This window comes from Saccopteryx leptura, chromosome 5 (assembly GCF_036850995.1).
Source record: "Saccopteryx leptura isolate mSacLep1 chromosome 5, mSacLep1_pri_phased_curated, whole genome shotgun sequence".
NCBI classification, from domain to species: domain Eukaryota; kingdom Metazoa; phylum Chordata; class Mammalia; order Chiroptera; family Emballonuridae; genus Saccopteryx; species Saccopteryx leptura.
This window is the reverse complement of record NC_089507.1, coordinates 106,661,277-106,672,523: the sequence shown is the minus strand read 5'-3', so window position 1 is coordinate 106,672,523 and position 11,247 is coordinate 106,661,277. Positions and strand designations below refer to the sequence as shown.

The 11,247-nt window shown below is 36.4% G+C and overlaps 1 protein-coding gene across 1 annotated transcript in view; it reads left to right on the top strand.

The window, feature by feature from the left end:
• Window positions 1-7,636: 7,636 nt before the first annotated feature.
• Window positions 7,637-11,247, top strand: part of CUBN (cubilin) — a 306,316-nt gene continuing 302,705 nt past the window's right edge. The window contains exons 1-4 of the mRNA XM_066384573.1: window positions 7,637-7,907; window positions 8,306-8,435; window positions 9,374-9,469; window positions 10,038-10,076. Coding sequence (XP_066240670.1) covers window positions 7,795-7,907; window positions 8,306-8,435; window positions 9,374-9,469; window positions 10,038-10,076 — 378 coding nt within the window. The 5' untranslated portion in view covers window positions 7,637-7,794. The remainder of the gene's footprint in view (window positions 7,908-8,305; window positions 8,436-9,373; window positions 9,470-10,037; window positions 10,077-11,247) is intronic.

Here is an 11,247-nt window from a genome sequence, read left to right as displayed (position 1 = left end):
TCTGTAAAAAAAAAAAAAAAAAAAGTTATGCTAGAGTAATTGAATTCTAAATTTTCCTGTTTATATTTTGAAAATTGAGTGTAATATATTGCTTTTATTACTTTTATAATAAAAACATTTTTTCATTCAAAATCAATACTCTACTCCAAGTCTCTATTGTAGAGTCTGATCATTGTAAACTAGCTTTCAAGTTACTACTTCACATGCATTCTGATGGCTTATAATACAGTCTCCTTCCCAGATGTTTTCCTCCAGGACAGAGACTATTTTACCCAGTTCTGTCTCATCAGAACCTCCCTCAGATGATGACAAATGTGGGTATCTAATATATAATTGTCCACCTAATCTGGTTTGAATATGTGAATTCTGAGTATTATAGCAGAATCATTATGGTCTTTCATGACTTGTTAGAATAATTCTATCAGTCAACCTAAGTGAGAATTGCACATTAGATGTTATAAGAAAAGTATTTTATATTAGAATTGTGTGTAACTCCTAGGGGATTGTTTATTTCTGCTCTAAACATAGCCTAGGAATTGTTGACAAAGCCTGATTTAGCAGTACTTGCATAATAGATATAGCCCAAGACACATACTATAAAAGAAAATTTACAAAGGGACAAAAGCTTTGGTTTTTGTAGATCTTAGAATAATAGCACTGAAAAGCTGAGAGGTGAGGTCATTGCATCCTTCTTCCTGCCCTTGATGACAACACCTTATATCTGCCTACAGATCTGTATGGCACTTCAATTAACAAATCCCCTGGGAGTGATGGCCCTTTGTAAAGCATCAGCCTTGTTAAAACACTCCTCCCATCATAAATCACATCAGTGAAGCAAAACCTCCCATCACCAGATAAATTCGCCTCTGTACTACATCCATTTATATCTTTCCAATTAGAAGTACAAGAGGCAGAGTTCTGTGGTGTGCCAAGTATCCCTAAACTCTTCTTCCTTCCTTCCCCCCCAGGTACTGACACACTCACCTCACTTGCTCTCTTCCTCTCATCAAACACAAAACATTGTTATAAAAATTCTTTTCTCCCTTCTCAAAAGATCTGATTCAATGTAAATTGCAATTGTTTACTACCTGCGATTCTATAGTCACTCACTTTGAAATATTAGTGCAATTGGCATTTTCCTTTTATTATGGGGCAAATGGTGTCTAAATCTTTCACTTTATTGCTTTGTTCAGGGAATTTTAGGAGTCACCAAGTAGAACACGTATTTTGTTCTTTTTAAGTTATCTTGGAAAGGGATGCCAGAAGCGTTTACCCATGGTAAACTCAAGCTCGATTAATCCAGTGGAAGTGCTAAAATTCTAGTGACTAGAGTTGTTGGAGGTAAAACGAGCTGTTTGCCTCCTCACTGGCTATTGGAGCCATTAATCCTAGCAATTTGTTTTCTCCACTATGTGCCCTAACCTTAGCCAGTCCTTGTCTCACAACACAAAACCTCACAGTACATATTTTATGTCTTCTAGAACTTGAGCACTGTTGGGCAGATAAAATATATTATGCTCACTTTGTTAAAGATGGCGCTGCCCACATGGAAGCCTGTCGCCCAGGTGATGATATTAGTTGCCCTTATGCTTGGAATGGCACAATTATATTAATGTGTATTGGGGGTGGGCTGTAGGCAGGCAGGATCCTTGTAGCCTGGGCCTTGGTTTTAGGACTAAGCCTTTCCCACTCTTTTTGATGGGGGTGGTGCACTCTCTTGAGGAATCCCATTATGCCTCAGATAAATGACTTTGTATCAGAGACTTCCTTATTTGTATATTGGATTAAAGGTTTTGATTTCTACACTATAAAGTGGGGCAGACCGGGAGCTTGCTCTCTTGGTTCCTGAGATTAGCATTATAGGGGAGAGCAGAGAAAGGCCACATGGAGGAGGCCAGGAGAAGCAGCCAAGATGGTGGAGTGCTGAGGGAGAAGCCAGTTTGTGCAGAGTTTGTGCAGAGAGAAGGAAAGAGATGGGGAACAGAGGTGAATAAGTCTGGTGAGCTAGAAACCTTTGATTCTAGGAAATCGGATAAAATCAGTAGCTTTGTGAGCACTGAATGAGTGGGTTTTGGAGCTCAGTGTGTGTTTTTACTTGCCCACCGGGTGCAAGCTAGGATTAAAGAGGATGGCCCACTAGTTCTTGGTTCCATTGTTTCATTACCGTCTGTTCAAATCTAATGCGAACCTGCATAGGCCAGGTGGCTGTGATGGTGGCCATGGATACTGGCTTTACAAGCACATATGCAGATTGTGTGTATGCGTGTGTAACGTGCCATTAGCACACCTGTGGTTGCTATCTAAAGACCTATTCCCCATTACATTTCTTCCTCTGGATATAAATTTTCTGATTATATCCTGTTTATTATTTTAATTCAGAAAAAAAAAAGCAACAAAAAGACAGAAAAGTCCCACAAATTCTCAATAATGTGTAACAATCCACCTTCTCAGGAAAATCTCTGCCAAAACTGAATCATTCAAATGGTAATGATGAACTCATAATTCTTTTTCATAATTCTCAAGGATAATTGCAATTATTGCAGTAATGAGCTTGGAGAACAAATGCCCGGATTGTTCTCAGACCACACTGCCTTAAAAAAGATCAGTTCATCATAGTAGTGGATATGGTCATTTGCTAGGAGGTAATGCATTTCCCAAGAAATGAGGAAATAAATAGTTTTGAGCTTACATGAATTCCCGTAATTATTTTATGTAATGCTTTATGGAAAATGAATAGAAAACCAGAGCGATATTGTATTGTCCAGAAATTTTATAGAAAAAACAAAACTGGCATATGTAAATTATAGTTTAAACAATGATATATCCCTGAAATAGAGAATGAGTTAAGTATCATAAAGGTTAAAAGAGAGTATTATATTCACAAATGTTTTTATTAATGACTAAAAACACAGATTAATTCTATAATGTTATATTTCAAACTCATATGGGAATGATAAGAGACTAAAGAAAGCAGCAAAGCCAGACTGAAGCTGTGCATCAGTGGGAGCTGGATTAGAGGCTGTGAGATCTGGCCTGAGTGGGCCAGATGTTCTTCCTCCAAAACATCTGTCCATTTCAACTCTCTCTCCTCATTCTTACAACTGTCACACTGACCCAGTCCCCCAGAGAAGTTCAGCTAGCCTACCAGAAATATCACATAAGGATTACTTCATTCTAGACATATGAGCAGCTCTCTATTGAATAAAAAAGATATAATAAAAATTCATCAACCTGCCACTTAAGGCCTGTAATAAATGCCCCTACTTTACCAAATCATCTTTCTCCAAAACGACTTCCTGGATTTACAGAGACACTGTGTCTATAGACTGCCCAGACTGGGTTTAGTGTCTCATCTTCAGTTTGATACATGCTGTTTTCCTAACAACCTACTGTATGTATTGTATATTGTTTATCTAATACTGTCATGCCGAGCTTTATAATACTGCTATATTAGAGCCTTCTAGATTTATATTGATGTCTTTTCAAAGAGACAGAGAAGGTCATGACTTTTACTTCTTTTGCATTTCCCTTATTGTTGTGGATGTCATGTCTTCAAAAAAAAAAATGCTTACTAGCACTATGAAACAAGCCTAACCCGCAGTGATGCAGTGGATAAAGCGTTGACTTGGAATGCTGAGTTTGCCTGGTCAAGGCATACAAGAAGCAACTACTATGAGTGGATGTTTCCTGTCCTTCCCCTGCCTTTCTCTCTTTCTATTCTCTCTCTACAATAAATCAATATTTTTTTAAAGATGGAAACAATGGAATTTGGATGGATCTGGTAGGAATAAAAAACAAACTTTGGTATACATCGTAATAGTTACAGGAATTATATTCATGTAGTATTTGAGGTACTCTAAGAATGCGGAGAAAAGATGAAAAACAAAACACTAAATAAATCTTACACACCTAGCAATAAAATTTTTAGCAAACTTTCCTCATCCAGATAGAAAACTGGAGGATTTTTATTTCTGAACAAAATGAATGTCCCCAGGGAAGAAAACACCTTCAAAAATTGACATTTGGGGTTCCCCAATGATATTGCCTGCTTGTCATTCAATCCCCCAATGATAAAGCCTACTAGTTATGACATCATCCATGCACACAGAGCTTATTAACCATTCCTTAGTGTCTTATTCTTAAATTTAAATAGGCTCATAAGATTAAAAGGCATATGAGGAAAGCCTCCAACATGGAATAAAAAGACCTAAACAAGCAAAAAGGAAAAAAAAAAACTTAGAAAAATCAGACACTGTGCTACAAACTGCAGAAAACTTTAAAAAGCAACTATAATATTTTTAGAGTAATAGGAAAAGATGTTACAATCATGAAAGAGAAAAAAAATATTTTTAAAATTAAAAGTAAGAAAAGTTTTTAAAACTCAATATAAATTATAAATGATAAATACAAAGAATTTCTCAGAAAGTAGAACAAAAGAAGATAAAGATGTAGAAAATTGGCTCTGGCTGGTTTGCTCAGTGGATAGAGCATCATCCCTGCATGTGGATGTCCCTAGTTTGATTCTCAGTCAAGGCACACCAGAGAAGTGACCATCTGCTTCTCTCCCCCTTTTCTCTCTTTCCCTCTCACAGACAGTGACTAGTTTGGTTCTAGAGTCAACCCTGGGTACTGAGGATGGCTTGGTTGATTTGAGCATCGGTCCCAGACTGGGTTGCTGGGTGGATCGCAGTAGGGGTGCATGAGGAGTCTGTCTCACTATCTCCTGTTCTCTCACTTTTAAAAAGGACAAAGAAAAATAAATAAATAAAAGGTAAATAATCTCCCTTCTCTCTTCCCCCAAGGGAAACATTCTCTAGATCTGAAACCCTGTCCCTGATTAACTTTCTAAACCCTATTTCCTCCCTAATCTAGAATGCATTCTACAAATATTCTGTATGTGTCCTCTATGTATTAGATATGCTACAAAATGACAGGAATACAAAGTGGAATACATTACCGATGTTTCCCACTAAAGTTATGTCTAGTTGAAGGGGTAAGATCTCGGGCTCTGCAGTTCATTCATCTAGTTCATCAGCTCCCTTCCTTTCTGACTGCGTGAGCCTGTTTCTCCGCCAGCAGAACGATTGTAACAGCACTGAAGGTGTACAAAATGTTGGAAAAGGTAAAAGAAGAAGAAAGAAGTTAAGTCTGATTTTTATCATTGCATTCTGGTGGTTTTGTAAGAAGGGGAGGAGGGAGAGAAGGGAGCTGAGACTTTTATAAGAAGAGCTGTGGAACCAGGAGGAAGAGACGTAGAAAGGTAAGAGCGTGAGACAGGATTGGAGGCAGTCAATAGGTCATGAATTACTGATTAGCAATCCACTGAACATACAAATGGAGAAACAGATAAAACTCTGATTCTAGACACCACGTGTAATATCTGCAACAAAGCAAAACACATTTGCATGCACCTTGTTGAAGATGCGAAGAGAGGAAAGGCTGGTCAGTAGAAATCAAGAGTACAACAGAACCCATTAAAAGCATAAGATGTATAAATGTCATTGATAATTTAGTATTCTGAATTAATAATTTTATTTTAATGAATGCAAAAGTAAACAGTGTAGAAAAGCTTTCTTAGGCACCCTTTTACACTTGGTCCCCTCCCCCAATACTCACTAAAAGTTTGCTTGGTGCAGGGATTTAAAAAAAAAAAATCCTGAACATGGCTATGTTCTGAGATTAGAGAGTTAGAATTGCCCTGTGTTGGAAGATTCTAACCCATTCTCTTTTATCCTAAAGTTGACAAATAATTCACAATGACAAGCTTTCCTCCCATGTCTAACCCAGGTTGTTAATCTTTTAAACAATCCTTTGATCAATACAACTTTAAAAAAGTATTCAACTTGAAATTCCATTTATTGTTGCCACACCCATTTCTTAAAACAATCGAGTAACAAAAAATTCATCACTTCACCCCAGAATCACCTCATATAAACAACAACTAGCCAGCTATTTTTGCTATTTTTGTTATTTTTGTTGAGGCTATTTTGTTGTTGAGAACAGGTGTAAAACTGTATATTTTTCTATAGTATTAAATTGCACCACCTTATTTAGAGGATTAATTTTATATAGATATTATCTAAAATTTTACATAGCACTTCAAAAATTTTCAGTCTATTTTTAAAAAAATTTAAAACTAATGAGTCTACATGTAAAAGCATCCTTTTATTTCTTAAGAGAGTTTCTATAGTAACCAATTCCCATCCCCTATTCCTAACTTTATTTTCAATTTGTTAAAAATTATAACATAAATAACATAAAATTTTCCATTTTAATCATTTTTAAAATTTAGTGGCATTACATACATCCACAGTGTTGTATAACCATTATCACTATCCATCTCTAGAACTTGGTTTTAACTTTCCAAAGTGAAATTCTGAACCCATTACAAAATAACTCCCTTGTTCCTTCCCCAGCCATAGAAATCACCATTCTATTTTCTGTCTCAATGAGTTTGACTAATTTAGGTTGTTCATATTAGTAGAATCATAGACTATTTGTCCCTTTGTATCTGGCTTATTTCATTTAGCAAAGTATCATCCATTTTGTAGCATGTTTCAGAATTTCCTTCCTTTTTAAGGCTGAATAATATTCCATTGTATGTATGTCACACATTTTGTTTACCCATTCATTACCTGTCAGTGGACACTTGGTTTGCTTCTATCTTTTGGCTGTGGTGAATAATGTTGCTGTGAACATGATTCTACAAAATATGTCTCTGAGTCCCTGTTTTCAATTCTTTTAGGTAGATGCCCCAAACTTGCTAGACCATATAGTGATTCTATGTTTAATTTTTTGAGGCACTGCCATACTGTTTTATAGTGGCTGCACCATTTTACATTCTCAGCAACAGAACACAAGTGCTCCAGTTTACATCCTCACTAACAACTGGTTCTTTTCTGTTTTTATTTGTTTGTTTGTTTGACAATGCCCATCCTAATTGGTATGAAATGGTATCTCATTGTGGTATTGATTTATATTTCTGTAATGATTAATGATGTTGAGCATTTTTAATATGTTTTTTGGACATTTGTATATCTTCATTGGATAAATGTCTATTTCCTTTGCCAATTTCTTAATTGGGTTATTTGTATTTGTTGTAGTTATTGTTTAGTTATAGGAGTTCTCTATATATTCTGAATATTAACATCTTATCATTTATATGATTTGCAAATATTTCCCATTCTCTGAGTTGCTTTTATACTCTGTTGATATACAAAAGTTGTTCATGTTGTAATAGTTCAATTTCTCTATTTTTTGGTTGTTGCCTGTGTTTCTGGTGTCACATCTAAGAAATCATTGTGAAAGCCAATGTCATACAGCTTAGCCCTTATATTTTCTTCTAAGAGTGTTATAGTTTTAGCTTCTATATTTAGATATTTAATCCATTTTGAGTTCGTCTTTATGTATGGTGTAATGTAAGGGTCCGACATTAATTTTGGGATGTGGATATCATGCAAAAGTTTTCCCAGCACCATTTGTTGAAAGTTAGCTACTTCTTAAGCAAGGATTGTTTTAGTGGGTGTTCCCAAGGCAGTCATTTCAAAGGTCAAACAGATAATGATTAAGTTCTACATCACTTAAAGGTTGAAGAGTACGGAAGATCTAAGATCATTTACATCCCTCAGGAAGAAAAAATATCTTAGCTTTCTGGGGCAAAGAAGAAAGAACTGAAAAGTTGCAGGACATTCCACAGGTCAAAGTACATCTGCCTGGCTTGCTCTCTCCAAACTCCCGTACTCACTTGGAGTGGCCTCCCTCCTACCTGACAGGCTAGGAGGGTTGGTGGGGAACATGTCCTCACCTTTTATTTGGAGTGTGGTTATTTTATTGACATTTGCTGAATCAGATGGTGAAGATGGAAGACTTAGGTTGCAGAGACAAAAAAGGAGTACTGACCTCCAACAGTAAGTAGACACAGGGATTATATCTGCTGAGAAATTCTGGGGTAATTCCTCATCCATTTTCATAAATAGCCAGATAGGCAAAGGTGCAATTTTTCTTGAAGAAAATAATGGTGTTAAAAAAAATAAGAAAAAACATTTGGACTGATGTGTGTAATTATCTTTTTATACACAAATCATTTATTTATCATCTTGCAAATAAGGCAAGCGTGCAAATACTAGGAGATATCTCCAGGAAATTTTCAGAGAAAGAAATGACAGATGAACAGGGAGAATTTGGTTGAGTTGATCACAAGTGAAGATGCATGTAGTATGTAGTTATTCAGTGAGAAACTTCATCCTTTGCATTTGAAAATTATATGTGTTAAATACTAATGCATTCTCTGATTTGAATTATATAGGCCTCGAATGACTACAGAGAGAGGAAATTTAGTGTTTCTTACTGGGTCTGCTCAAAACATTGAATTTAAAACTGGATCCCTGGGGAAAATTAAATTAAATGATGAAGACCTTGGCGAATGTATACATCAGGTAATACATGGGAAATATATTGAAATAATTTTGTACATCCACATATGGTCACTTAATTGAACAGGTCTATAATAATCTGTACCTTGACTTTTTAGCACAGGGAATATAACTGGAGGAGACACAGGTCCATCAAAAGAACAATGCCCTAGGATTAATGTTGGGTAGAGAACGTAATGCTAGTAACGAGCAGGCTTAGGTATTCTGGTCCAGAGAAGGCACAGAGGGTAGTCTGGGCACTCCTTCACAGGGGGAGCAAGGAAGCAGGAGGGGCCGGAGAAATGAGTAGAAGTGACTAGTTCACTTTCACCACAGAGCAGAATTGGCTGATTATTTTCCTGCCTTATTAAGTGTTCTCTGTGTTCATTATGCGCTACATCATGCTGGTGTATCAGCCAAAGTGTAGAAGTTGGCATTAGAGCTCACTGTGGGCTATCCACTGCACTCAGCACTTTCTGTGCATGATCTCATCTCATCCTCACAGCTACCCCATGAAGTTGGCTTGATTTTTACCCTTTTTATAGGGGAGGTGAAGGAACCTGCAGCAGCCCCGTCACATGTGCAAGGGCACACAAAAATGGCTGAGTCAAGATTTAAAACCTGAACAGTATGATACTAAGCCAGGCCTTTTAGGAAGCACTCTAAACTCTTATTATGGGGGTGGGGAGAAAGCAAACGGAAATTACCTTGATAGATTGTTGCTGAAAAAGGTAAATGGAATTATGCCAGAGCTATTTTAATCTGATGTTTATTGTACATGGCACTGTTTTGGTTTTTATAACAATGGGCAAGATCTTAGTGCTTAAAATAAAATAGTACTCAAATTTTAAAAGTTTATTCCTGTATCACATTCATAAAAATTTTACTAACATTCTCTTCCTCTTCCTCTTCCCACTCCTCTCCTCCTCTGCCTTTTTCTTCTTTCTATTAAAAAAAAATAGATACAGAAAAACAAAGATGATATTACAGATTTAAAAAGGGGTGCAGTTGGTCTGCCTCAAAATATTTCTAGTCAAATCCATCAGCTTAATTCCAAGGTAAGTCTGACATCTATACCATTCAAGCAAATGGGCTGTCCTTCATTCAACTTCATAAGTAACCAATTTGTTGGAGATATACCATTTTGTGTCCTCTGTAGAAATTTAACATTGTAATTATAGACTTTCTGGTTAAATGACACAGTTCTATAGAGGATGTGGATGTGGTGATGGGCAGAGTGTTGGAAATACTGTGGCAAGAATGTGTTGCATAAATAACCTTGCTCATATTCTGATAACAACCTTCTTATTGGAGAAATAGATGAGTGTCTGTCATTTATAAAAACTGCCAAAGTCACTGTGTGCAGATAAGCAATTAATCAACTTTATCAGTGGGTTGTAGTTCTTTTTAAATATGCTTTGGAAAAATCTACATGGTGTAAGAGTACAGGAAAGAAGGGAAGCTTGGAGGGGAGAGGAATAAGAAGGAGTATGGCAATAAAAGAAGTAAGAAACAGATAAAGTAAGTCCCCAAAAGAGTGTATTAAGAAAGTATGTCAAGGGGATAACATTTTATATAAAATGCCTTTGAACCAGCTAACTGACGCTCTTTCCTCCCCACTTCCAGTTTGTGGATCTTGAGAGGAAATTTCAAAGCTTACAGCAGGTGAGTCCTATAACTGCTATATATCTAACATCTTTTACTTAAAATACACTAGAATCATTTATGGATCTAGTATTCTTAAGATAGATGGATGATTAATATCAAAGAGTTTGATTTTTTTCTCTAACTTAATTCTCATCAAAGTTTATAAACATAAAGGATATAGATGAGGAACCTGAGTCTCAGAGAGATGAAGTGACCAACCCATGGTCACTGGGCATGTGAGCATGTGAGACCTTGTGACTCTGCGTCCAGCAGTCCGCATGCTCTTCCTCTTAAGCTGACACCCTTTAGGGTGTTATGGCAGGCTTCTGTGTGCTGTGTCTGGTCATCAGTGACCATCCAGCTTGCTGATTCAGGCATCAAGGACCAAGTTATGAAAGGCCACATGTCCTCCCTAACATTAAATTCAGAAGTCTGGAGTATATCACAAAAATATTCCAAATTTCCTTTAAAGTACATTTGCTGGCAATTACATTTGAACAATTTCTGAGAGTATACCTTCCATTACTTTACTACATGCTTGTAAACTAGTCCTTGTAATTTTAGACTGTTTACCCCTTTTTCTAACTAAGTAGCTGACATTTAAAAAAAATTTTATTTAGAAAATTAAATTTAATGAGGTGACATTGATCAATAACAACAGTACATAGGTTTCAGGCAAACATTTCTCTAGCATTTGAACTACTGATTTTGTTGTGTGCCCATCACCCCAAGTCAAATCATTTTCTGTCACTGTATATTTGCTCCTCTTTACTAACCCCCCACCCAGACTATCATGGAAACCATAACCTTCTACCCAAGGAAATGCACAAAATGTCCTATCTTTAAAATTTTAAATAGAAGTCAGAGGATTCCAAATGAACAATCTCTGTCCTAATGTTCTTGACCTATTTTAGTTATGTGTCAAATGTTGTCTTCTACTTTGGTGTTTTAAATTTGACAAACAAATTCATGTATTTATTTTCCCGACTTTGATAATAAATTGCACACTTAGCCTTGATCTTTTAAGGGAAAAGTTGAGTGGATGAAAATGAGCAAGGAATCACACCTGCAGAGCAAAATACAGCATCAGAGTTTTCAGTCTACTGGAGTGCTTTCTTATTCCTACCAAATGTTGAGAACCAGAGGCCATGATCAAAATTAGCTCAGATTGTCCTTCTCTGCATCCTCC